The 27,994-nt window shown below is 33.2% G+C and overlaps 3 protein-coding genes across 3 annotated transcripts in view; 1 reads left to right on the top strand and 2 right to left on the bottom strand.

The window, feature by feature from the left end:
* Positions 1-10,345, top strand: part of LOC135841155 (uncharacterized) — a 30,830-nt gene extending 20,485 nt beyond the window's left edge. The window contains exon 5 of the mRNA XM_065357984.1: positions 8,861-10,345. Within this exon, the coding sequence (XP_065214056.1) occupies positions 8,861-8,898 (38 nt within the window). The 3' untranslated portion in view covers positions 8,899-10,345. The remainder of the gene's footprint in view (positions 1-8,860) is intronic.
* Positions 8,855-27,940, bottom strand: DNAlig4 (DNA ligase 4). The gene is made up of 16 exons (XM_065357981.1): positions 27,745-27,940; positions 24,421-24,583; positions 22,126-22,283; positions 21,880-22,034; positions 21,625-21,800; positions 21,324-21,535; positions 21,073-21,227; positions 20,795-20,990; positions 20,588-20,714; positions 20,376-20,499; positions 20,091-20,284; positions 16,700-16,837; positions 16,353-16,608; positions 15,887-16,278; positions 15,249-15,367; positions 8,855-11,010 (listed from the first exon to the last, which is right to left on the bottom strand). The coding sequence occupies exons 2-16, from the start codon at positions 24,568-24,570 to the stop codon at positions 10,896-10,898; spliced, it is 2,667 nt and encodes an 888-aa protein (XP_065214053.1). The 5' UTR covers positions 24,571-24,583; positions 27,745-27,940; the 3' UTR covers positions 8,855-10,895.
* On the bottom strand, positions 24,971-27,872 carry LOC135841154 (general transcription factor 3C polypeptide 3). The gene is made up of 2 exons (XM_065357983.1): positions 27,741-27,872; positions 24,971-27,474 (listed from the first exon to the last, which is right to left on the bottom strand). The coding sequence occupies exon 2, from the start codon at positions 27,455-27,457 to the stop codon at positions 25,031-25,033; it is 2,427 nt and encodes an 808-aa protein (XP_065214055.1). The 5' UTR covers positions 27,458-27,474; positions 27,741-27,872; the 3' UTR covers positions 24,971-25,030.
* Positions 27,941-27,994: the final 54 nt, after the last annotated feature.

Here is a 27,994-nt window from a genome sequence, read left to right as displayed (position 1 = left end):
TTTACAGATTCTGACCCCCCTCCCTCCCTCCCTCCCTCCCTCCTAATTTCATGATTTCATAGTATAAGATGAAAAAAACTTTAGGAGTAGTTGGAAAATTCGGCTTTTTCTGAAAGGCAAATTGAGTTATTTAGTGTTCAAAATTTCTATTCAACTTCTTTGGTTTTTTTGTCCAATTCTTGAACATTTTTTTTTCAACTCAGAATAAAAACAAATTATCTACTAGGCTCTAAACGACTACTAAGGTTAAAAGATTTTTACAATTCTGACTCTCTCTTGTCCTGAATTCACAACTAATCCAGATTTTTTCAAACGTCGAAGATTGGTCATCACCACAACGAAATATATTTAGGTATCATAAAATGAACTCTATTTCAAAAATTTGAGTTGGATGAAACAGTGCCATGTTTTGAGTTTTCGAAAATTATGCATATTTGTAAATTTTGAGGATTTATTGCAACTTTTAAATGAGGTATTCCAACTGACAGAAGTTTTCTTAGACCAAATGCTAAATAAAAAATGAAAAAAGTCCAAAAATACACCACTTAGCCAAATTCCAGGTACCTATCGAATTTCACTTTTCGATTTTTCGACTGTAAACTCGAATGGTTCATTCTCCATGAAAAGATGAGATTGAAGCAAAAAGCTGAAATTTGGTTTTCGCTTCATTTCCAATTATTATTTTTAATTAATTGAAGGTGATTTTGAGACGTTTTGGAGAGCTTCCTGTTGATTTTTAGATTTTCCAAGTGTCATTAAAAATGCCAGAATTAATTTTAGCATCTTATCAACGCAAGAAAACAGGGTGTCCAGCAGGTGCTTTCGATTTGGAAAAATGCTTTTCCTTCGGGATGGATGGTGCTTCTTTTTCAAAAAGGTCAAGAAAACGTCCTTTTTTCCGAATTTTCAAATTGTTATTTTTAATCAAAATTGAACCGCAAATAGTCTCAGTTTTTCATTTTTTTCCAACGCTGAAATAGCAAAAATTGAAAATAAAAAGGTTTTCTTGATGATCTGATCAGTGATCACTCAATTATTTTAGTTGTTTTATGTTCGTATTATCTTGATGTATTTTCTATATTTTCTTGGTGTTTTTGAAAATTATATATTTTTTTTTCAAAAATGTCCTTCCAAAAGGGCCTTGTAATAAGTGAATCAGTCATTTCGAAAACCCCATTCTGAACCTTTTTAAAATTTTTCAGGAAATGAAAAAAACTGTTTGTGCGCTTTATTTTCATGGTATAACAGTAAACTTGTGCAGTAATCGATAGGTCTTATGATTACAAATATTTCTGTACCTTTACCAGAACTTGAAGTTTTGTAGGCTGCGAGCAATTCCATTGTGAAATATGTGGAGTTATGGGGTTTTCGAAATGACTTTTTTTTAAAACCTGAAAAGTGACACGTAATCCTAGAAAATCCAGTTACTACAATACCCAAAATGATTGAGTATGGATTTTCATTCATTTATTGAAGTTATACCTGCAATCTACGACTCAATTAATGTAATGTAATAAAGAAGCAACAAAAATGTTATCCATTTCACGGCATAAATTAAAAAATTGAATTACGTTGATGTTCATGAAATTAATGTTCTTTGTTTGTCTTATAAAAAAATGATTTCAAAAACCCTGTAAATGCAGGAGTTATGGGGTTTTCGAAATGACAAACGCTGAAATATGCACTTTTGAGCTACCTTCCAATTTTATCCGATAGAGCTCGCAAAGCACCATCAGAATCAGTGAAAAACATAAAAACCCCTTAAATGGTGATTTATGGGGTTTTCGAAATGACTGATTCAAGTCTTTTCTTTTACACGAACCACACATTTTCTTTTCAAAAAAAAGTCAGGAAAAAGACGTGCTTCTTTTTTCTGAATTTTCAAATCATTCTGTCATTTAATCAAAATCGAGCGAAAAATGAAAACAGAATTTTTCATTTTTTTAAACGTCAAAATAACTAATCATAATAGCAAAAAATTAAATATTTCGTTAATGAAAACCAATTGATTATTTCCATTGTTTGACCTATTTTTTGTTTCTTTTAAAAATTATAAATTTCAGAAGCTTTTTTTTTGGCAATTTTGTGAATACAAACAGGGGGGCGAGGGGGATTAGTAGATACATTTTTAATTTTGAAAAGGTCCTTCCAGGGTCTTTCTTTTTAGTTTTCGGATTTTGTTAGACACGACCCTGTAGGTAGGTACATTTCTATCTAAATCTTATCAAATTTTGATTTTTTTTTTCGTCAAAATTGGACTAAATGTTTATTTTTTCAGTTCCTCAAAAATTTGAATATGGAATTTAGCTTCTAAAATTTGTCTGGATTAAGTTTTTGCCTATACTTTTGGATGGATCGCGAAAAAAAGTCGGTGAATTTTGACCAAATTCAGTGAAGATTTCAATATTGAGTTGAGGATCCTGGATCACTCAAAAAAAAAATCGCAGTCACTGAGGCTTCCTTTGGAGGGGAGATATGGATTCTCAAAAGGGGTAATTTTCGAAATAATCACAGTTTTTTGCTCTAGCTCCTTCTCACTGTGTTTCGACGTTTGGGGAAAATGGTCTAGTTCTAAAAGGTGGTGTTTGAGATCCTGGTCGATATACAGGCCATTGCCATCGAAATTCAAGACTAATTTTTGGGTTCTACTGATTGGCTGAAAAATTTCAAATCGCTTATTTGTTGGTGTTTTGAAAATATTTGCCAAAATTGACAAAAAAACTGTTTTTTTTTGTCAGAACTGCCAAAAAGGTCTGTTTTTAGCTAAAATCTCAAAAAGGCATGTTTTTTGTTGTTATAATTTGTCCAAAAGTCTTACTTTTTGTTTGCCAGAATTTCAAAAAAGTCCCACTTCATCAAAATTGCAGAGAAGACTCGTTTATTATTCCGAAAATCACCTTAAAGTTTTGGTTTTTTTTTTTGCGAAAATTGCAAGAAATTCGTACACTTGGAAATTAAGTTCCTGAGGCAAATTCATCCGGGGGAATTTAATTGGGGAAAAATTTTTATCGGGGAGGGGGAATGATCATTAAGGAAGATGATAGTGAAAGATAATGGACAGGATGGAGGGATTGCCTCAGAATTGTTTTTAAGAATTTGGGGATTGTTATAAGACATCTTTGAAAAAGTGTTCGAATTTTAATTAATTTTTTCTCTTTACCCTTTGCCCTCCTCCCCCCACGTTCTTGATTCCAATCAATGCATCGCAGTAGCTTTCAAGTTTACCTATGCACAATTCTATTGTAAGAGCTCGACTTGGTTCAAGTTAACGAACTTGCCACCGAAAGCATACCTATGGTTTCTATGCATGGTCATTTACCTTTACATCTTACATTACATATTATCCTATTCGAATATTTCATGTGCTAGGTTGTAAGGATTTCTTATATTCTTCGTAACGTCGACGCGTACTACTCGACGTTACGATGTCTCGATTTAGCATGTACTTGAATTTAAAACCGTGACGTAATTATACGGTTAATAAAAAATGTTACTTAGATTGGGATTTCCTTATAATAATATTCGCTTCTCGTATTACTCGCTATTCATAATTTTTGCAAATGTGAGAATAATGTATGAGTTATTATCATTTGAAATGGTCATATATTCGTAGATTTGCAGCATTGCTGTAATGGATGGTACCTAGTTAGTAGCTACATGTGTGGAATAGGAAGAGATTGATGGAAGATGGTTTTCTTGTATCGGTACTTTTTTAAAATTTATTTTCGGTTTCATAATTTGTATTAAGAAAACAAAAACGGTTTGTGAAAAAATCACTTCCAGTATACCCAATTATTAGCTTACCTACTTCAAGATGCTATAATTTGGGAAGTTCTGCTTTACCTTTTCATTAGCCAAATGTCTAAAGTCGTCGACGAATGAAGGGTTGGAAATAACAACGATGGTCAAGTTTATCGATATTCCTTTCGCTTTCGCATTTCGTGCTACTGTTCGCATTCTCTGTTGTTTTGATGTTTTGTTTATTTGGGTGTTTTGAATGTATTTCGTAGTTGATTTTTGATTTTACTAGGGCATAAGTGAAAAGTAGTACGGTTGAAAAGGGAACATACGACGACGTCGTCGTCACGGTGATACTGATGTTGTGTATGTAGATGGATACATTGGTCGAATGAAATAATGAATTGAATACATAGTTCACCGAGTTGTCGTAATCGTAGTACCTACGTAATTACTGTACCGTGGAGGGTTCGAAAGGTCACCCTTGGTGTGTTTTTTCCTCTCGTTTTACCAGTGTAGGGTATACTGCCTTCTTCGCTAATTTAGCTACCTAGTTATTCGTATTTAATAAAGTCGTACATGGTACCTACTTGGCGGTGGTCATTTTTGTCGTCTATGAAACCTGAACCTGGAGATTTTAATCCTGTGCTCATATTCAAGTTTTTTTTTCGTTTTTGGTAAATGAGTATGAGGTTTCAAAAAAAAAAAAAAAGAATTTACGTGATTTTTTTCCTGTGTCTTGAGACGTTCCAAAATTCAAGTATGAGGACATTTCGCCCATTCAAAGGCATAGGTCTCAAATATCTACTGAAGAAGGATATCCATGAAAAGTTGAGAAATTGATCATCAGATGTCTGACTGAGCTGTTTTGATACCTATCAGGAGATGTTTCCTTGATCTTGAATATGAAAATGTTGTGATTTTTCCTCCTCCTTTTTGCGAAGAGGTTTATGTAATGACTGAACAGTTGATTCATCCTTGTTAAGCACATCCCTTCTATTTGACTTACGTCGCATTTACATTTAATTGGCTTCAACACGGATATTAGTATGTGCAGTATGGTATAATTGGTATACCGAAGAGGTGGAGTAGTAGAGTATTATATTATGTGGTCGGATCACGGCGGCGTGATGGCGTCAAATATACTTAATTGTTGCGACGGAGTCGGATATTACGTTTATGAGCCTGTAGTATGTGGTATACCTACTTCTCGTGGAGTGTGTAGAAAAATGGAAATTATCATACAGGGTGTCCCTAATTTAATTTAAAATGGGTTTTGAGGAGATTTTTTGAATCTTTAAAGGGTTGAGATTTGAATATCTGCGGGTTTGATCTCAGAATCGTGATTAATTTTTGGGCAATATATTATTTATATTTTTTAAATTTTGAGTGAATTTCTGTGGAGGTCTGTTTCGATTTAATTTCAATAAAACGTTTCTACCTCGATTTATCTCACCTCATTTCTCTACTTTGAGTTGAAAAACTCCATTTTGCACTTTGTGACACCCTACAACCACAGACTAGTACCTACCTTTACTTTACCTCTCTGTATCATGTCTGTGCATCAAAATAATTATATTCTTACAATGGGTGGTTCTGGTTACCGCGGCGGTAAGGTGAACCTAAACGTACAGTGTTTCTATTGCCCCCTTTTTTTTATTTTATCCTAAGTACCTATTACGTTATCTATGTACCGGGTAAAGTCTACATGTACAAGTACATACTGTGACAGTGCATGCAGAGAGGGTGAAAGAGTCAGAGAAGGGTGAAAAAAAATAAATAAATAGATATCGATCGGTATAATTAGTTCGAGTAGCAGGTAATCGGCCTCCCTACGCGACGAGAGGTTATTTCCCTTATTTACGTATATTCGTTTAAATTATTTCCAACTTGGTCACATCAATCGTCGTGAGTCCTGAGATATCGATTATTTGCGAGCTTCATGTAGATGCAGGGGGGTGGGGAGGTTGAAAGAGGGAAGGAAAGACGAAAACCGAAAGGTATGAAATCGCATGTATAGTGCTGTGTTAACTCAGTGTTATTTTCTTTGCCATGTTATCTCCAGAATTATACCTCATTGAGTAATTAATAACATTTTCTTTTGAGGGGAGAGGGAACAGATGCCAACTGTTTAATTTAAATATTTTATTTTTATTTTCAAGTCTTAAAAAAAAGTCAATTTTGAAATTTTGCGCTTTTTCTCGCTATTTCATCCGAAATGAGTTTTTTTTAAAAATTGTACTAATTTTCAATAATTTTAGTTTTTATTTGGAATTTTTTTGAATCTTCAATTCCAAAATGAAATACGTATTTTCAAAGTCAAAACACTCCCGAGACATCTTAAAACCAGCCTTTTTTCCTATTTTATGGCAACGTGGGCATTTTTTCCAAAAAAAATGCTGTGCTTTGAGGCATTGAGTTTTCCCCAAGGGCTTGAAAAAATTGAGGGGAATGGACAGATCGTCAAAAATTGGAGAAAATCATCATAAGAACCGTTATTGTTGAACTTATTTGAATTGATCTTTCATTTACTGAAATTTTCCATAAATTGGTGAAAAGCAAAAAGTTGGCATAATTGAGCAAAATCGAAAAAATTCGAAAAAAAAAGTGGCGGAAATTACCAAAAATTGATAGAATTTCGAGTATAATAGTGTCATAAACTTTGAAATTATAAAAATTTTGACGTGATGGAATTCCTTCATTATTTTTCCAGTGATCATTGCTAAAAAAAATCCTATAAAAATCATGCATCAAAGTCGTACTTAAAATCTTCGTGATTTTTAAAAATAGGTGTCCCCCTCCCAAGTGAAAATTCAGTCATTAAAAAGTGATCCCTTTTCATTTTTTCGATTTAGTAGATACCTTGTTTTTCTTTTAGCCTTTACTGGAATTGAAATTGAATTTGGAAACGTAATATCAGTCTGATTTCACAAATGAGCTTTTATAGAACAATAAAAATGGTCATTTGATCACGTTCTGTTTCTTAATGAATTGATTTTTATACCTACAGCTCTACATAATTCAACACTTGGAGCCCCTACAGAACCTTCAATTTTTTAATTCAGCTTCTGAAATTTTTCATCGATCTGCTCTGTGGGTGGGTGGGTCCCCAACAATTTAGTGAAAAAAAAGAGAGAAAAAATCGATAAATGAGTGATCGAGTGATCCCCTCGTCAGAATTTGATGTGATCTTTTTCAAATCAGAAAATCTTCCAATCGAAATCGATTTTAGCATAAAACAGACTTCCAGATTAAAAATTCAAGTACATATGACCGAAAATCGATTCATCAAATCAAATCGTTTGCGATTTTCGATCTCAACATGTTCCAAATTTAAAAAAATAAATTTTAGCCTCAAAAACGATCTCGCGACCATAAAATCGATTGTGATTGAAAATCGATTTTTGATCGAATTTGATTGAAATGAAAAATCTATAGTACCCTAAAATAGACTTCCAGATCAAAAATCGATTTATCGAATCTTATGAATCGATACGTTTGCGATTTTCGATATCTTATGATCGAACATGTCATTGTTCCAAATGAAAAAAATCAAGTTTAGCCTCAAAAACAATCTCGCGACCAAAAAAATCGATTGTGATCAAAAATCGACTGTTTTTACAATTTTTGATCACTTTTGATCGAATTTGATCGAAATGAAAGATTGATCTCAGCCTAAAATAGACTTCCACTTCAAAAATCAATTTTAACCGAAAATCAATCTCATATTATCAAACATGTTCCAAATGTAAAAAAAAAAATTTAGCCTCAAAAACCATCTCGCGACCATAAAATCGATTGTGATTGAAAATCGATTTTTGATCACTTTTGATCGAATTTGATTGAAATGAAAAAAATAAACTTCCACATGAAAAATCAATTTATCGAATCTCATGAATCAGACCATAAAATCGATTGTGATTGAAAATCGATTTTTGATCACTTTTGATCAAATTTGATTGAAATGAAAAAAATAGACTTCGAGATCAAAAATCGATTCATCGAATCTCATGAATCGATTTGTTTGCGATTTTTGATATGTTGTGATTGATCATGTCATTGTTCCAAATGAAAAAAAATGAAGGTTAGCCTCAAAAAAATCGATTGTGATCAAAAATCGATTTTTTTTACAATTTTCCATCACGTTTGGTCGAATTTGATCGAAATAAAAAATTGATCTTAGCCTGAAATAGACTTCCACATCAAAAATCGATTTATGGAATCTCACGAATCGATTCGTTTGCGACTTTCGATCTCGTATTATCGAACATATTCCAAATGAAAAAAAATCAATTTCAGCCTCAGAAACGATCTCTCGACCATAAAATCAAATGTGATCGAAAATCGATTTTTTGCGATTTTTTGATCACATTTGATCGAAATGAAAAATCGATATTAGCCGAAAACAGACTTCCAGATCAAAAATCGATTCATCGAATCTCATGAATCGATTCGTTTGCGATTTTCGATATCTTATGATCAAACGTATTCCAAAATAAAAGAATAAAATTAATTTTAGCTTCGACAACAATCTCGCGACCAAAAAAATCGATTGTGATCGAAAATCGATTTTTTTGCGATTTTTGATCCTCCATGATCGAACTCATCGAACACGATCGAAATTCGAAATGATAAAATCGATTGTTGCCCAAAATAGACTTCCATATCAGAAATCGATAATAACCGAAAATCAATTTATCGAATCTCACGAATCGATTCGTTTGCGATTTTCGATCTTGTATGATCGAACATCAAAATCGAATACTATCGAAAATCGATTTTTTTGCGATTTTCGATCACTTATGATCGAACACGACCGAAATGAGAAAAACTATTTTAGACCAAAATAGACTTCAAGATCAAAAATCGATTTATTAAATCTCACGAATCGATTCGTTTGCGATTTTCGATCTTGAATGATCGAACATGTTCCAAATGAAAAAAATCAATTTTATCCTTTAAAAAAAAACAGATCTCGCGACCAAAAATCGATTCATTTGCGACACAAATCGTGAGAAAATACATAACTACATAATAAATTAATAATATTCTTCCCAGTTGTATGTAGATGAAGTTGAATTTTATACCTAATTAATTCATATTGTGGGTGTTCTGCTTTCAGTTCCGAGACCGTTTTCCGGAGGATCTCAGCATTCCTAATTTAGCTACCAAAATTGACTGCTTCGTTATAGCTACCATACCATTACGTTATATTTTATAACTTTTTTTATATTCGGAATTTTTATCGACGATTTTCCTACCGCGGTTATATTACTACGTACTATTTTATCTGTGTATTATTTTATTTTTATTTCCTTCCTTTTTCTTTTTCCATCGTTGTTTGAATATGTGTATGCTCCACACAAGTTGTACAACCCGAATACTTCACTCTAACATTACATTACGTTATAGTTTTATATATTTCGCCTCTTCTGACTACTATTTTATACATTACAGGTTTTAATATTACTATACTATGATACGTTTTATGTTATAATATTATATGTTTGTGAGTTTGTGTACGCTATAGTGTTTTTTCCCATAATTAATAAGGTGTGTTTCGCATTGTGTGTATTATTTTTTATTTTTCTCTATTTTGTATGCCCCTTCATCGCGAATTTCTTGCGTACTTTTTAAGTTGTTAATTGTTTTTTTTTCTCCTCTCATTTTTCGAGTATTACCGAAGGGAAAGGGAAAAAATTCAAAGAAATTATTATTGTGCGACGATGTGTTTAATAATATTATATTAAACCGAATTATACAGAGGCCTAAAAATTTAAGCTCCGCGAGCTCTCGCTAATGCTATCTAGTTAACTTGTGTATTAAGATTTAAGAGTAACTTTCCAAGGTATATTTTTTCTTTCTAAAAAAATTGAAATAAAATTGTCGAGTCGACATCGAAGTAGGGCGAAAGACCGAAAAAACACGACTACGGAGTATATTACGTGCGTCGAATGTATAATAAAATATCGTGGTGTAAATTTTTCTGTACATTCCATACGTGTTTTTTATCGTTCTGGGAAATTTTTCTATTTTCTAGTTGAGATACTTACTAAAAGAAAGAAATAATTAAGTAATCGCTTCGTAATGCTCAGCTGTGTATGCATTTATGTGTAGAATGTGTTTTTTTTTCTTTTTGCAATTTCGTGTGTGTATTTACTCAATTTTACATATGTATACCGATCTGAATCAATAACGTTGCATTTATCTTGGTCATCACTTATGTTGTTTATAGACCTGTTGTAATTTTTATATATGTTTTTTAAACTCATATTTTAACGATACTTTTGACGATTGTTGTTTAACGATAGTACACGTTGGTGTTGTGATAATTTAGAGAAGGAGAGAACTGTTACAGGGTATCGTGTAAAATTTTTTTTACCTTTGAACTTTTGAAGGGTCGAAAATAGTTTAAAAGAATCAAAGTTTTTTTCTAAAGGTTTTCTTAAAGTCTGTTTCAAATACGTGTGACTCCCCAATACCGTTTTTTTTTTGTATACATTTTAATGTGTGTATTGTACTTGTACTTTTAATTTGTCAAAAAGAAACAAACATCATACGTTAATGTATTATTACTTGTATTTTTCATTAAAGTTTTTTTTACAGATGTTTTGAAATTATTTCAAGTTTGAAAATAATAGATAATGCGTATTTTTATCGAATAATACATTAATAATGGTATTAGAAACGATAAGAGAATAATTGTGTAATTACAGTTAGAGATATGATAACGTGTAAAAAGATCTGAGACTCGGTGTAAGTGATTATTTTTAGCATAAGGAGCTTATAAATACGTTCGTGAATCGTACGAATGAAAAATAACCTCTGCTGGACGATGGACGTGGTTTTTAAAAAAGTGTTTTTTTTTTCTGGTGGAGGGAAACTTGGTGTAGAATTTAGAATTTACATACAATATACAAAACATATCGCTATGACAACAGGTACATGCAGGGTTGTGGTTGGTATCAGTGGTGTTTTAATAGTGCACCTTTGCCTTCAAATAATGTTGATGAAACTTTTACCATCGATTATATTAACTACAGGTATTTTATATCAATATTTCATAGATAAGGGTGAAATTTGGTAACGTTTCTTTTCTCAATGTTACAACTATTATAGGGTAGATTTAATCAGAGTATTGAGATGATAAAACGAGGTTATCTGTAGGTAGATTCTGGTAATCGTTTTTTTGAAGATTGGCAGTCGAAGATCCAATTCGAAGAGACTAAAATGAGACGTGATCTCGAAAGTAAGTTATCAGGAACGTGAGATCTGAAATGAAAAAATACGAATTAGTCGAGAGAGGATTTTTAAACCAAATTTGGGGCTTTTATGTCGATTTGACTAAATATTGATTTTTTTTCTTTCATGAAAAATTAACTACATTTAGAATTTTAAAAATTTGACAAAAATCGAATCATCAGCTGAAATTTTAAAGGCTTTTTTAAGTTAATTTGATCAGATTTTTGATCTCTTTCTTTTTAAAAAAAATATGAGCCAGATTTAAAGTTTCAAAAATGCGACGAAAATCGAGGTATTGATTTCAGCAGCTGAACTGAAATACAAAATTTGACCCCCTTATGTTAATTTGATCAAATTCCGATTTTTTTTTTCGGGGGAAATGAGCTAGACTTGATGTTTTGAAAATTCGACAAAATCAAAAAAGGATTCCAGCATTTCCAAAACTTTGTCTTACGTAAATTTGAGGAAATTTTGATTTTTTTTTTCATGAAAAATGGATCAGATTAACAGGTTTTAAAAATTCGACAAAAATTTGGAAAATTATTTCAGCGGTTGAAATTACGTATTCCAAATTTGGTATTCGTGATTTTTTTTTACAGAATATGGGTCGTAGATTATGAATTTTGAAAATTCCACAAAACATTGATTTCGACAACTGAAGTTCCAAATTTGCTCCTTTTATGGTAATTTAATCGAATTTTGATTTTTTTTCATAGGAAATGAACTAGATTTGAAATATTAAAAATTCGACAAACATCAAAAAACGATTTCAGCATTTTCAGCGGCTAAAATAATTTAGTAATTTGATCAAATATTTTTATTTTTTCATGGGAAATAAACCAGATTTAGAATTTTGAAAATTCGAAAAAAATCAAAAAAAGGATTTCATCAGCTGAAATTCCAAATTATGCCTTTTTATGATAGATGCCTAATTTCATAACATTTTAATTTGTTTCGCAGATAATAGATCAGATTTCAAAATTTAGAAATTCGATAAAAGATTATTTTGGAATTTTGAAATTCGACAAAAATGAAGGTATTGATTTCAGCAGCTGAAATTCTAAATCTGGCCCTTTCATCGTGATTTGATCAAATACAAGTTTTTTTTTTTGCTTTTTGTTTTTATGGAAAATGTATCAGATTTAGAATTTTGAAAATTCGACAAAAAATCAAAAAAGGAATCCAGCATTTCCAGCAGTTGGAATTCTCAATTTTTGGTGGTTTCATGTTAATTTCATTAAAGCTTTGACCTTTTTCATGGAAATGGGCTAGATTTTAAATTTTAAAAATTATTTCAAGGTAAATGTGATCAAATTTTGATTTTTTTCGTAGCACATGAGCTAGATTTTTAGTTCTAAAAATTCGACAAAAATCAAATAAAGGAATTTAGCAGCTAAAATATCAAAAGCCTTTTTTATCGTGATTTGATCAAATTTCGATTTTTTTTCGTGGAAAATTGATTAAATTTAGAATAATTTTATAAATTCGACGAAAATCGAGAAGATAATTTCTGCAGCTGAAATTCCAAATTTGGCCCTTTTATGGTAATTCGATCGAATTTTGATTTTTTTTATGGGAAATGAGCCAGATTTAGAATTTTAAAAATTCGCCAATTGAAATTTTAAAAATTTATTTCAAAAGAATATGGACCATTCAAAAATTTGACAAAAATTGGGAAAATGATTTCAGCAGCTGAAATTTCCAGAGTTGATCCTCTCATGTTGATTTGATTAAATTTTGATTTTTTTTCCCTTGGGCAATGAACTAATGAGCCAGATTTATGATTCTAAATATTCAATGAAAATTGAGATATTGATTTCAGTAGCTGAAATTCCAAATTTGGCCCTTTTATGGTAATTCGATCGAATTTTGATTTTTTTTATGGGAAATGAGCCAGATTTAGAATTTTAAAAATTCGACAGAATCAAAAAAAGAATTCCAGCATTTCTAGCTACTGAACTTCCAGATTTGGTCGTTTTGTGTTCATTTGATGAAATTTTGATTTTTTTCATAAAAAATGGACTGGATTTGAAATTTTAAAATTTATTTCAAATTTTTCGTTTCAAGTACCTATTAAGAGAATATGGACCATTCAAAAATTTGACAAAGATTAGGAAAATGATTTCAGCAGCTGTAACTCTTTTTGATCAAATTTGTGTTTTTTCACAGAAAATAAACCTTTCAAAATTTTGAAAATTCGACAAAAATTGAAAAAATGATTTCAGCAGCTGAAATTTCCAAAGTTGATCCTCTCATGTTGATTTGATCAAATTTTGTTTTTTTTTCTTGGGTAAGGAGCCAGATTTATGATTCTAAAAATTCAACGAAAATTTGAGCTATTGATTTCAGTAGCTGAAATTCCAAATTTGGCAATCAAAAAAGGATTCCAGTATTTTCAGCAGCTGAACTACCAAATTTGATCGTTATATGTTCATTTGATAAAATTTTGATTTTTTTTCATAAAAAATGGAGTGGAATTGAAATTTTAAAAATTTATTTCAAATTTTTCGTTTTAAATACCCACGAAAATGTGATCTGATTTTTTTTTTATGAGAATATGAACCATTCAAAAATTAGAGAAAAGTTGGGAAAATGATTTCAGCAGCTGAAACTCTTTTCGATAAATTTTGTGTTTTTTTCACAGAAAATAAACCATTCAGAATTTTGAAAATACGATAAAAATTGAAAAAATGATTTCAGCAGCTGAAATTTCCAAAGTTGATCCTTTCACGTTGATTTGATCAAATTTTGATTTTTTTTTCTTGGGCAATGAACTAATGAGCCAGATTTATGATTCTAAATATTCAATGAAAATATGGAGATATTGATTTCAGCAGGTAAAATTCCAAATTTGGCCATTTTTTGGTAATTCGATCAAATTTCGATTTTCTTATGGGAAATGAGCCAGATTTAGAATTTTAAAAATTCGACAAAAACAAAAAAGTATTCCAGTATTTTTAGCAGCTGAACTATCAAATTTGATCGTTTTATGTTTATTTGATAAAATTTTGTTTTTTTTCATAAAAAATGGGGTGGAATTGAAATTTTAAAGATTTATTTCAAACTTTTCGTCTCAAGTATCTACTAAAATGTGATCAAATTTTGATTTTTTCAGGAGAATATGGACCATTCAAAAATTTGACAAAAATTGGGGAAATGATTTCAGTATCTGAAACTCTTTTTGATCAAATTTGTGTTTTTTTCACAGAAAATAAACCTTTCAGAATTTTGAAAATTCGACAAAAATTGAAAAAATGATTTCAGCAGCTGAAATTTTCAAAGTTGATCCTCTCATGTTGATTTTGATCAAATTTTGTTTTTTTTTCTTGGGTAAGGAGCCAGATTTATGATTCTAAAAATTCAACGAAAATTGAGATATTGATTTCAGCAGCTGAAATTCCAAATTTGGCCCGAGATGAGCAAGATTTAGAATTTGAAAAATTCGAAAAAAATCAAAAAATGATTCCAGCAGCTGAAATTCCAAATTTTGTCATCGACATATATATTATTTGTATCAAGCTAAAAAAATCCAATTAAAAACGTTGAATCAGGAATTCAAAATTGGTCAGTAAATTTTTTAAATTTTGATGAAAAATTGACTTGAGTTCAAGTACGTATCCGATCACTTTCTAAATTTGACTTCTCAGCATTTTCTCAACGTCCCATTTAGAAAAAGGTAACCTAATGATGAGGAAGGCAATGAAGATGTCCAACTTGGTAGAAAAATTCGACGTTCAAACCAGTTTAATAAGCAAAAATACCTCACCAGTCAAGATTTCAGACACTTAAGTCTGTTTATCAAATGTTTGATTATTTTTAAGAATCAAATCTGGTCCAAATGTGGGGAAAAAATCAAAATTTCACCTCGTCAAACTAAAAAGCTAAAATTATGAAATCTCATCATATTTTTGGAGTTCACAATTTCCAAAAAAATCAACCCAATTTAGTACATAAATTACATTTAGATTTGGACTACGCAATATTCGTGATCAAATGTTAAAATTTGCTAGAAATACACAAAATAGTCCCTTGAATTATTTTTTGTCATTCTTTCGGATGATGAGAGTTTTCCTAATAAAAACACGCGTTTCGCAATATTTTGTAATTTTCAATCGACCACTCTTGAAGATGAACGAAACGAAGTTTAAAAATAAATAACAGACTCGTTTCATCGAATTTTCCCACTTTTTCTCGGAAATTCCCTCCACGCACCTTACCGCGCACGTGTTTCAATTAGATGAGAAAAAAAATTCACAAATTACACGTACTTGGAAGAGTAGACCACATGTGTGGTATTCTTGCTGACAGAGTCGTGCTGCGACCCTCCGTAGAACTTGAATACCTCTTTGGCAATAGATAAATTGAGCTTTTCAGCGTACCTTGACACCTGTTGAGCATTCAACACAAGAAGGGTAAAGATTACAATGTTTAAAAATTACATTTGTATGTAACGAGAACGTAAAAAAAAAAATGCATTAATTGGCCGGACGATGAAAGCGATAGTTAACGATCTATTTAAAAAAATAATGAAAAAAATTTGGCACTAGTTAAAGGAACTCTCTGCGGAATCACGTGTGAAATTGTTCGAGTGCCAAAATTCATTCATTTAGTTACTGGCTATTCGCCATACACATAGTTTGCTTTCTAGATTATAATACTTATGGAGTGACGGTTCACGTGAACTTATTTCCATCAGAATAGGTAGACCAGACATACATATGAGCTGGAAATATTCGGTAAAAAAAAGGTTACCTACCAACGTAATATTGTCATCTCGACGACTCGGTGACCCCGACGTGATAATCGTATAGTTCACATCACCGCGTCGGGGTCACCAAGCAACAAAGATAACGAAGCTGCGGCTAAAAAACAGAAAAATGATAAGATTATTTCCAAATCGACTCACTTCATCGGCTCCATCTTGAAAATACGCCGAACAGCCGCGAAATACGGCGAATGGATTGCCATCATTGAACAACTGTTTATCTAAATTGCTCATTTGAGATATACTCAGTGTTTCAGAATTGGCTGGATCTATTTGCATTAGTTCTTTTAGACGATCTATGGTTATCCTGGTACCGTAGCTGTCACCGTACTCGTCGTATTCTTCAGATACCTTCTCCGATGTTTCCGGAGTCATGGCGAGGAAGTGATGAGGGCATAATTTGACGAGTTTATGTTTTTCAATACATTCGATGATCCAAGAGGTTTTCACGACGTTGTATTTATTCAATTCGATCACATTTCTAGCTCGAATGCTGTTTTTATCGGCAGCTAAGACGCAATACGTTGAAGCACCTGTAACCAAAGTCGTTAATTTTACAACTGAATAAAATGAGTGTAGAGTTCTATCGATTCGTAGGTCTAGGTACCAGGATGTTGAACAATAAGTCCTCCATTTTCGACAACTTTAGATTCTAGTTCGGATTTCGATAGTAATTGGTGACCGGTTAAAATACATAGTTCGAGATCTTTGAATATATTCGACGATATTTCCGAAGGTTTACTCCTTTTGGACTGGAATTGTTCATCGACGGTTAATATTTTCTTAGGACGTTTGAACTGTTTCTTCGAATCAGCTGAAGCTAGTTTTGTGGCGTAACTGGTGGTGAGTTTACCGCAATTGCTCTGAAAAATGAACCGATCAGTAAATCGAATAACATTCTGGGAAAATATTACGATGAGCAAGATAAAAAAGGTAGATGGCGAAGAAACGTACTTCTCGAAGACGTGTGAATTCTTCCAACGTTAAACAATCGTACCAGGATTTATCGTGACGAACTTTCTGGACTCGAGGGAATCGTAAAGTGTAGCCTACTTTGAAAGCATCGCTAGGAACAACTTCGGTGGCTTTGATCTGTTAATTATAAATTTAATTAGAAAAATAACGGATTTCATGAAATACTTAGAAGCGTCATTTCTCGTCAAATCAGTCTGGTTTTTGGTTCAGGCTCTTCGATTTTGCTCAAAATGTAAACATTTACTTCACAAGGCAAAATTTCAAGAGCTAGAGTACATTTTTTGATTTTTGGCGAATTTTTGAAAATCAAATTTGGGCTAAAAATGATTTAAAAAAATCAAAATTTCATCAAATTGACCTACAAACAGAAATTTGGGATATACTATACTTTCGTCTTGCCAAATCGATTATTTTGAGCAGTTCTGGAGCCTCCAGCAGATTTTTGGAACTTGGAATTTTCACAGAATTTTACCAAATGAAATTGGAAAGCCGAAATTTACTCCGCACTCTAATTTAAATCCGCCATTAAGTCGACTGGAGGTGGTTTCAAGTCGTTTTGGAGTCTCCATTGACTTTTTGGAAATTCCTGGAGCCTCCAGCAGATTGTTGGAACTTGGAATTTCCACAGAATTTTACCAAATGAAATTGGAAAGCCGAAATTTACTCCGCACTCTAATTTCAATCCGCCATTAAGTCGACTGGAGGTGGTTTCAAGTCGCTTTGGAGTCTCCAGTGACTTTTTGGAAATTCCTGGAGCCTCCAGCAGATTTTTGAAATTTGAAATTTTCACAAAATTTCACCAAATGAGGTTGGAACCCCGAAATTTAGTGTGAATTCTAATTTCAACACGCTATCAAGTCGACTGGAGGTGGTTTCAAGTCGTTTTGGGGCCTCCAGCAACTTTTAGAAAATTTCTGGAAGCTCCAGCAGATTTTTGAAACTTGAAATTTCCACAAAATGTTATCAATCGAGGTTAGAAAGCCGAAATTTACTCTGAATTATAATTCAACACGCCATTAAGTCGACTGGAGGTGGTTTCGAATCGTTTTGGAGCCTCCAGCAACTTTTAGAAAATTTCTGGAAGCTCCATTCAATCCGCCATTATGTCGACTGCAGGTGGTTTCTAGGTCGTTTTGGAGCCTCCAGCAACGTTTTCAAATTTCCTGGAGCCTCCAGCAGATTATTGGAACTTGGAATTTTCACAGAATTTTACCAAATGAAATAGGAAAGCCGAAATTTACTCCGCACTCTAATTTTAATCCGCCATTAAGTCGACTGGAGGTGGTTTCAAGTCGTTTAGACGCCTCCAGCAACTTTTTGAAAATTCCTGGAGCCTCCAGCAGATTTTTGAAACTTTCAATTTCCACAAAATTTTATCAATCGAGGTTGGAAAGCCGAAATTTACCCTGCACTTTAATTTCAACTCGCTATTAAGTCGACTTCAGGCGGTTTTTAGGTCGTTTAGAAGCCTCCAGCAACTTTTTGAAAATTCCTGGAGCCTCCAGCAGATTTTTGAAACTTTCAATGTCCATAAAATGTTATCAATCTAGGTTGGAAAACCGAAATTTACTCTGAATTATAATTTCAACGCCCCATTAAGTCGACTGAAGGTGGTTTCAAATCGTTTTGGAGCCTCCAGCAAATTTTTGAATCTTGAAATTTCCACTAAATGTCATCAATCGAGGTTAGAAAGCCGAAATTTACTCTGAATTATGATTTCAACACGCCATTAAGTAGACTAGAGGAGGTTTCAAATCGTTTTGGAACCTCCAGCAACTTTTAGGAAATTTTTGGAGCCTCCAGCAGTTTTTTGAAACTTGAATTTTCCACATAATGTTATCAATCGAGGTTAGAAAGCCGAAATTTACTCTAAATTACAATTTCAACGCGCCATTAAGTCGACTGGAGGTGGTTTCGAATCGTTTTGGAGCTTCCAGCAACTTTTAGAAAATTTCTAGAAGCTCCAGCAGATTTTTGAAACTTGAAATTTTCACAAAATGTTACTAAATGAAGTTGTAAAGCCAAAATCTACTTTGCACTCTAATATTGACCCCCCAAAAATTTCTATAAGATTTGAAAAAATCGTGCGACATATGGTTTATTAGGTTTTTTGGGGAGGGGGAACGCTGCATACTAATTTCTGCTTGTTTTTTTGATTTATTGGCTCTCCCAATTTCCTGAAAATTGAATAAATCGGTTTACATGCATGTTGAAGTATTTTATGGATACGACGATACATGGTCATTAATCATGATAAAAAGAAAGAAGAATGGCGTGAAAGTTTTTGAAAAAAATTCGGCATCCGATAATTAAGTATTCATCAGTGATGGTTCAAATTATGTGATTTTTTCCGACCATTTCAAAAATTTTGAAAAAAAAAGCTTGGAGGAGTCAGATTATTAAAAAATTCTTTCAATGTGATCAGCTCAACTGAAAACCTAATAAACAATGTACTGAGAGGATTTTTTCGATTTTGAGAGGCCAATATGGGACGTTAGAAAGTTCGAATCAAGAAAATCAGTTGATATTCGTATTTTTAGCATTCCCCAAAACTTATTAAACCACATTTCATACGATTTTTTCAACGTTTTGGAAATTTCAGGGTTTCAAAATGGAGCGTTGGTGAGTTCAAATCCAAAAAAATGAGTCAATGTTCGTACTCAGCACTTCCAAAAACCTAATAAACGATAAGTCACACGATTTTTTCAATTTTCAAGAAATTTTAGAGGCCAATAGGGCTGTTGAAGGGGTCCAATCCGAAAAAACGGGTCGATTTTTTATATTCATATTCAGTGCTTTCAAAAACGTATAAAACGACATGTCATACAATATTTGACATTTTTTTTTTAAATTTTGACCAAAATTTTAGGGCAGCATACCCTTGTGATTTTGCAATTCCAATCACGAAAAATTCTATGAAGTAGTAAACATCATAAAAATGTAAGTACGCTTCTTGGATTTTTTTTTCAAATTTTTAAATAATTAGATATAGCTCCAAAATTTGGTAATATTTTGAAAATCTAGCATTCAAAAAAAGCTCAACTTCGAACTTTCAAAAATACCAACTCGATTTAAATCTCATACGACGGGTGTAATAATCAAGTAATTACAAACACCCAAAAAAAAAAAAAAAATCTTGGTAGATAAATATTTTCAAAACTACTCTTAATTACGTTCAAAACACCGAAAACAGATTTTTCTCCAAGTTGCAGCAATTCCCAGCAATTGCATTCCAAAGTTGGACAGACATTACGAAGAAAAATTTCTACTGATGAAAAAAAAAACACCTCATAAACAAAATCGAAGAACCTAAATTCAAATCCGAGCTGATTTGAGAAAAAATGGCTCAGAAGTAGATAATATTTTTTACTTGTAAAATAATTGATGATTTAGGTTCAATCCAAACATCAGGTTTCTCTTTAGTCCATTCGACCATGGTAGGCATATGATGACTAGAAACTCGTTTCCAATTACCTTGTAGCTTTTTATCAACTTCAGATAACTCTTCGTCACTGTATCCAGAACCTACTCTACCAACTGAGTAAAAAGCACGAGGCTCTCCAGCTAAAAAATACGAATAAATTGATATTAGATTCCGATGACCAGTCCTGATTGATCGTAGTTTCTTCATTATCAGTGCCATATAAATATGTACCTTCGTTCTTGTTAGGATCAGCAACTCCAACTAGAAACTGACTGACTAATCCTCGCCGACGACCTTCACCGTAATATCCTCCAATGACTAGTAAATCTAATTCTACCATTAATCCTTCGGTATACTGATCGAAAAAAAAGTCAAGTAGCAATTAAATAATCAATACGATCGTTTGAATTGGTCAATTAAAATAAAGTGTACAATTTACATACTTCTGGTTTAATTTTATACCATCCGGCTTTTCTGGAATTCGGTTTATAAACAGAGTAGGGATTTTTCACAACGATTCCTTCTTCGCAATCGGCAATAGCTTGATTCAAACGATCCATGATTTCTTCTCTGAATAATCAAATTATTCGATTACTAAAGAGGAATCTTTACACTTCTCAAGCAGATTAACATCGTTAAGTAATACTTGCCCAGTGGTAACTTTCGTACGATTACTAATCATGAAAATGCCTTCTTCCGGTTTCACGTGTTTCTCCAGCAGGGTAACTCGTTCGATGTACGTTTTATTCGTAAGTACGGTTCCATTCAAGTATAAAATATCGAAAACTACGAAACACGCTTGATTCGCATCTGCATCTTTGATATATTTTACATCGATATTCATTCCTATAAACACGAACCAGTCGGTAAAAAAATGTTTCGAAAGTAAAAACGGGCATGAATTAGAAATATACTAATACACAAGTACCTTTGGTGGTGAAACATTTGCGACTTTTGTGCCAGCACATCATTTCGCCGTCTAATATCATGCTTCGAACATCACGTAGATTTCTAGCAATTTTAGGCGTCAAGACACCATTCGATGAGTTAGCACCGTACGTATTCGTATAATCGTAACCATTCCTACGATCAAAATTAATTATCAGATTATACTCGTAGCTTTGTTCAAAAATATCAATTAATTAATGCAACAGAAAAATGAAAGTAGGTATTCGGTACCTCGAAAAATATTTATATTCTCCATCATTACAATGGATTTGAAACCGTTCACCGTCGAATTTAGTTTCAACGTAGTAATGATCCGCAGAATTGATATCTTTATCAACCTCTTGAATATCACATCTTTGAGAAAGCATCGGTTTAAACGGCTGGAACATTTCGATTTCGATTTCGTGTAATCGAACTTTAGGATCTTTCAACATCGTACAAACCTGAGAAAATAATTAAATGAAAATTAGACTCGATGTACGAGTAGGTGGTCGAAAATTACATATTAATAACAAATTTTTTTCGTGCTAACTTTTCGTAAATCATTCGAAACGTCAAATAAATCAACAGCATCGGGATGATATAGGTATAAAATTTTATTCTGCGATAATCCCATAGTGATGTCTTTCAGTATGATTCTAATTAGCCATTTTTGTTCCTCTGGAGACAAATTCAACAACATGGCGTGTAACTCGTTATCAACGCCTCCTGTAAAAAAATTTAGTGTAAGACAACTCAGCATAATACACAGGTAGGTGTAATTATTAATGAATAAAATTTCACGTACTTGGATCATGAGAAGCGTGTTTCGTTGCGATATTATCCAAATGATTGTTTACGTCAAATACACTCAATTTTTGAGTATTCTCGAATCGTGATCGAAGTACCCAATAAGCTACTTCGGCGAAATCTCCGGTACTTTTGACTGAAGCTTTAGGTGCTCTGAAATAATACCGAAATTATCATACCCAAGACATGAAACGGAAGAATAATTATACTGATTTTATGTTTCGACGAATGTATTGTATATTACCGGTAATTTAATAACTTCTGGGCATCTTTGCCTTCTTTAGGTAGACCTAATATTCGTATGTACATTTTCGCCAAAGTGTGCTCTTTGATTCCGTACGGTCCTCTTTCTCTCTCCAGCGTTGGCAACAATAATCGTAAAATTGGATAAAAGGTGTCGTCCTGGAATAAATCGCAGATTCGTTATTTTTATTACACAAGTGGATTAAATTTTTTTAAAAATCAATCAGAGAAAAAAATCGAAAAATATTTTAAAATATTCTACTGGGTTAAATTTTAGGGACTGAATTGTTTTTTTCAATTTTTGGAAATTCGAAAGCCTTTGAAAAGCATAATATAGAAATTTGACATGAAAGAAGTACATAAATATGTAGTTGAAGGGAAAAATAAAATTTGGCTGACATCTTTTTTTCTTTAAAAAAAAAAAAAAAAAAAACTCAATTTTCCCGTCAACATTTTTTTGAATTACCTTCTTTCTAACAAGGGAGCCTCTTGAGGTATCTTTGGCGAATTTTTGAAAATTCAAAATTGACAGTTTTTGGCGATTCATGCTTTTTTTAAAAGCACGTGCTTGATCAGTAAAAATGGTCAAAATGAGTCCCAAAACAAATATTAATTACCCAAGTCCAAATTTTACCATTTCCAGCCATTCTGGAGCCTCCAGCGCGATTTTTCAATTTCTCCAGAATTTTGAATTTGCTCCAGAAGGCGTGAATATGAAGTTGGGCAGCTAAAAATCGAATTGTATATTATACTCAACCTGTTTAACGAGTTTATCTACATTTGAGCCGATTTTGAGAGTGACACCTCAAAAGTGGCTTCTTGACCAGCTTTTTTCAAAATTAAAAAATCCAAAAAATCAAAAGATAACCGTTTGTGAGGAAATTTTTGAAATTTGCGCGATTTCATTGTATTTTGTCCGTACCTAACCCCCCAAATCCAAATTTCACAATTTCCAGCCATTCTGGAGCCTCCAGCGCGATTTTTCAATTTCTCCAGAATTTTGAATTTGCTCCAGAAGACGTGAATATGAAGTTGGGCAGCTAAAAATCGAGTTGTATATTACACTCGACCTGTTTAACGAGTTTATCCACATTTGAGCCGATTTTGAGAGTGACACCTCAAGAGTGGTATTTTGAGGTGTCACTTCTCGCTCCAAAACGGCTGGAAATGGTAGAATTTGCGCTCCGGGGTTAGTTCTTGAAGAAATACAGCGATTCGCACAAATTTCAAAAATTTTCCTACAAACGGTTATCTTTTGACTTTTTGTTTTTTTTTTTTAATTTTGAAAAAAGCTGGTCAAAAAATCACTTTTGAGGTATCACTTTCAAAATCGGCTCAAATGTAGATAAACTCGTTAAACAGGTCGAGTATAATACACAACTCGATTTTCAGCTGCCCAGCTGCATATTTACGCCTTCTGGAGCAAAGTCAAAATTCTGGAGAGATTGAAAAATCGGCCAGAGGCTCCAAAATGGCTGGAAATAGTGAAATTTGGATTTGGAGGGTTAGTTTTGGACAAAATAAAGCGATTCGCGTGAATTTCGAAAATTTCCACACAAACGGTAAACTTCGGATCTTTTGGATTTTTTAATTTTGAAAAAATCTGGTCAAAAAGCCAATTTGAGGTGTCACTTTCAAAATCGGCTCAAATGGGGATAAACTCGTTAAACAGGTCGAGTGTAATATACAACTCGATTTTTAGCCGCCCAACTTCATATTCACGTCTTCTGGAGCAAATTCAAAATTCTGGAGAAATTGAAAAATCGCGCTGGAGGCTCCAGAATGGCTGGAAATGGTGAAATTTGGACTTGGGTAATTAATATTAGTTTTGGGACTTATTTCGACCATTTTTACTGATCAAGTACGTACTTTTAAGAAAAAAGCATAAATCGCCAAAAACAGTCAATTTGAATTTTCAAAAATTGGCCAAAAATCTAAAAATGAACTTGGGCAGCTGAAAATTTGGTTTTGGTGGTTTTAGACTATGCTCTTTCCAAAAATCGCGGTCCCGTTCAAATCGGAGTGTGACACCTCAAGAGGTTCCCTTGTAAGAAAAAACCTTCTCACGTTCCATGAGCAATGTTGGGACTCCCTTATTCAAAGCCTCCAACATTTAAAAAATCAAAAACACAAAATAAAAGAACAGTGGATGAACATTTTTTAAAAATTTTCCATTTCTGCGTTTGAATTTCTCCAAATAAATTGTTTCTAGTAAAACACCTCAAATAAAATCGATCTTATAACCTCCAGATCAAGTGAAACTTCGTTTTTAAACTACGAAATAGAACTCTCTTACTTGTTGATTTTTACTTTGCTCTCGAAAAGAAGCGATGAATTGTCTCATGCTGTCTACTTTCTGGTCTTTGCTCTTCTGTTTCTCGATCCTTTCCAATAAATTGCAAATGACCGAGAATTTGGTCTTCTCGCTGAATTTTAAATCGCTCATTTTTATTAATTATCTGTAAACAAAGTAAAAAGAAACGTATCAAAAATAAGTTCACAGGGTTAGAAAGTGATATAATAATACGAGTAGGTAAATAAATATTTCTCAACGCTTTTCTAAAAAAAATCCACTTTATTTTTATTTTTTTTTTATTTTTAATTGATCTACGAAAACGATAACTCAAAAGTATGATTTAATAAAATTTGAAAAATAATTTTTTTATTATACTACTCAATGTCGCCCCCCCCCAAATTCTACGTGGTTGGTTTCTTTTTTTTTTTTTTAGTATTTCTTTCCAGCTGCTTTGAAATTTTTTGCCACGATCTGAATTAAGAACCTCAAACTTGATTTCAAGCTTTGAAAAAAAATCGACACTTTTTGCCTTTTAAAAATAAAACAAAAATTTAGAACCATTCATGTATTTTATAAACGTACATTATAAAAAAAAAAAAACTTGACAAAATTATATAACGGCGTATTTCTGTAAGTACATATTCGCAACTCTCGGTTGACCGGAGCTCATATAAATTACATGCAAATTATAGGCGATTTCTGCCTTTAAATCGTACATATCGCTAACCGCAGGTTTACACTCTAAAGCTTTTTTATAATAATGTATAGCTTGAGGAAATAATTCAAGTTGATGAAAAGCTCTGGCGAAATTATAATTAATTTCTTGATTCATCGGTTCGCCTCTCAGATTCTGATATTTATACAGAAAGGCTAAACATTGCGACGTAAACGAATGCCTATTAGTGGAAAATTTCGAACACGACATATGTAACACAGCGACAGCCAAAAGTAACGCTACCATGGAGGTTTCTTTATCTTGAAACACTATACTGTAATCGTTCAGAGCATACTTGTACGTTCCAGCTGTTAAACAGTTATTGGCAAATAATACGATTAAACTGTTATTCTCCGAAGCTCTCATCAGGTAGCGAATTAAGAACTTGTGTATTCGGCTGTAACTCGAGTAATACGTGAAAAGATTGAAACAGTTCCAGAACTTCAACGAGTTCTTATTGGCTTGTATTATGAAATATCTCATCATATCGTAAGCTATTTCGTAATCATGGTTGAGGAACGATGCGATAGCCACAGCTACTCTGAGCTGATCTTTGACCGAGTTGAATTTATACGAAAGGGATAAATCCAGAGTGAGTTGTTGCAAAAGGTCGTAATCTTTGCGTTCGGCGTAGATATCGAATATTTTGACGAATATGTCCCATTCTTGTTCGACAGTAACCGAAGTATCGACTGTGATCGGAACGTAGGGTGAAACTACATCTTTGAATGATTTAGTCGAACGTAGAGCATCTAGGAGCAGACTGTAGTCTTCGATTGTTTTGATTTCTTTGCAATGTAAACGAAATAATTGAAGTCCGGTTTCGATGAAGTTCTCGTAGTCTTTGATCAGGTAATACATATTGCATCGTTCGTAGATCAAAACGCTCATGTCGTCGTCTTTGGTCAATTCGATAGCTTCTTGGTACAAATGAGCTGATTTTAGTTCTTCGCAGAATTTCAACTTGAGATCTTTATCGTCAGGATGGCATTGTAGAGCTCTACGGAATGCTTCGTGGCATTCTTTGATTTTATTGGTTTCTTTGTAGCAGTGAGTCAATTTAAACCATAAGGTAACCGAGTTGAAACTTTCGGTATGAGTGAGAGGTTCGAGTAACGTGATCGAGTCTTCGAACTGAGCTTTGTCTATTAACTCCATGGCTACGTCGAAGAATAGATCGCCCATGATATCTGGATTCTCTTTGAGCAAGATGTCTATTTGTATTTTGGCGTTTTCAAACGAATCGAAATGGATTAATGTTACGATGAGTTTGGCCCGAAGATCGATGGGTATTTCTTCGGGTACGATGCACTCTACGATGGTAAAAGGATCTTCGGTTGTTTGAAACTCGACGCTGCAGAATTTAGCCATCACGTTGAGACATTCGTGGAAATTAAGCGTAGTGATTAAAATATCGAGGTACAAATTGACTTCGGCGTCTTTGATCAAATCTGGTCGTTTTTCAAAAGCGTACTTCAACGTTTTGCACGATTTCTCGTATTTCTTTTCGTTATAATACATTCGTGCTACTTTGATACATAAATCGAGTAACTTTTTACCTTCTCTTTGAGGATCTAATTTGTAGAGTATTCTGAGGAAACCGTAAACCTCGACCGAAAGAATACGAGCTTCTTTCATCAACGAAGCTCTTAACTCGTATAACTCTAAATTCAATTCATCGTAATTGATAGCTTTCGTGTAGCACATAACAGCTTGTTTATGATGGCCTTTTTTCTTCAACATTTGACCTAACTCCATCCATTCTTCTTTGCTAGCCGGACCTAGATGAGCAGCTATCAATCGCATCTGTACAGCTTTCTCCGATTCGCCCATTTCTTCGTAAATCGAAGCCAATGTTTTGAACGGTTCGGAAGCTTGGGGTTCTTCTTTGATTATTTCTAAGCACATTTTAACCGCCGTTTCGGTATCGCCTTGAGCGTAACATACGTTAGCTTGACCCATAACACCGCGTAACGTAGCTGATAACTTGGATCGACCGGTACGTCTTACACCTCTGGGTTTAGCTGGCTTCGATTCGTCTTCGGAGTTTTCATCTGACGAACTGAGCACTTCGGCTTCGTCGATGATGTCTCCTAGTACAGATTTAGTATCATCTTGTGCATCGGTTTGAACGGTGCTTGCTTCGGCGATTTTGTCCATTCGGTCGAGGTAATCGGTGAAGGAGATTTCACCGTTGAGGAATTTACAAACCGCATCGGATTGCTGGTTATTGTCTTCGGTGTCCATGGGTGTTTCGGCGATAACTTCTAGCTGCAGATCGGCGTCACCCAAGGATGTCGATGGTACCTCTTCGATGTCCATTTTCGAATCTGTGGTACCTAGAAATGATAATGCGTACAGAAATCGTACCAGCGGCAAGTAGTGTATAGGTGATGAAGGGTGAAATGAGACCAATGTTGACCAATTTTTATGAATTCGAACAATGGTGATTAACTTGAAACACTCGAGATGAAATTAGAAATGAAAAACTGGTGTGTTTGAGAAATCATCGCGTTGTTTTTAACAGATTAGAATGAACATGCAGGGAATGAGTTTCAGTAGTTTAGTAGTTTATTCAGTGATAAGAAGATGAAGATGATCGTACTTACGACAAGATTCTAGTTCTTGGGAAACATTGAATTATCTGGAACGATGTTGTTTGATGAAGATCTATGCTTTGTTAACTTTTTTCCAATATTCATGCAACGAACAATTCATTGAATAATTTAATTTTGAAACAGAAAATCGCCGGTAAAATAGTAAAAATACGCTTTTTATTATCAAACAAAAAATGTGTGGATTATTGCCTGGATGGCGGCTGTCGCCTGTAGAGAGCGCTAAAGTAAAACTTTCAAACTT

This window comes from Planococcus citri, chromosome 3 (assembly GCF_950023065.1).
Source record: "Planococcus citri chromosome 3, ihPlaCitr1.1, whole genome shotgun sequence".
Lineage (NCBI taxonomy): Eukaryota > Metazoa > Arthropoda > Insecta > Hemiptera > Pseudococcidae > Planococcus > Planococcus citri.
The sequence above is the reverse complement of the archived record's forward strand: the minus strand, read 5'-3'. Positions and strand labels throughout refer to the sequence as shown.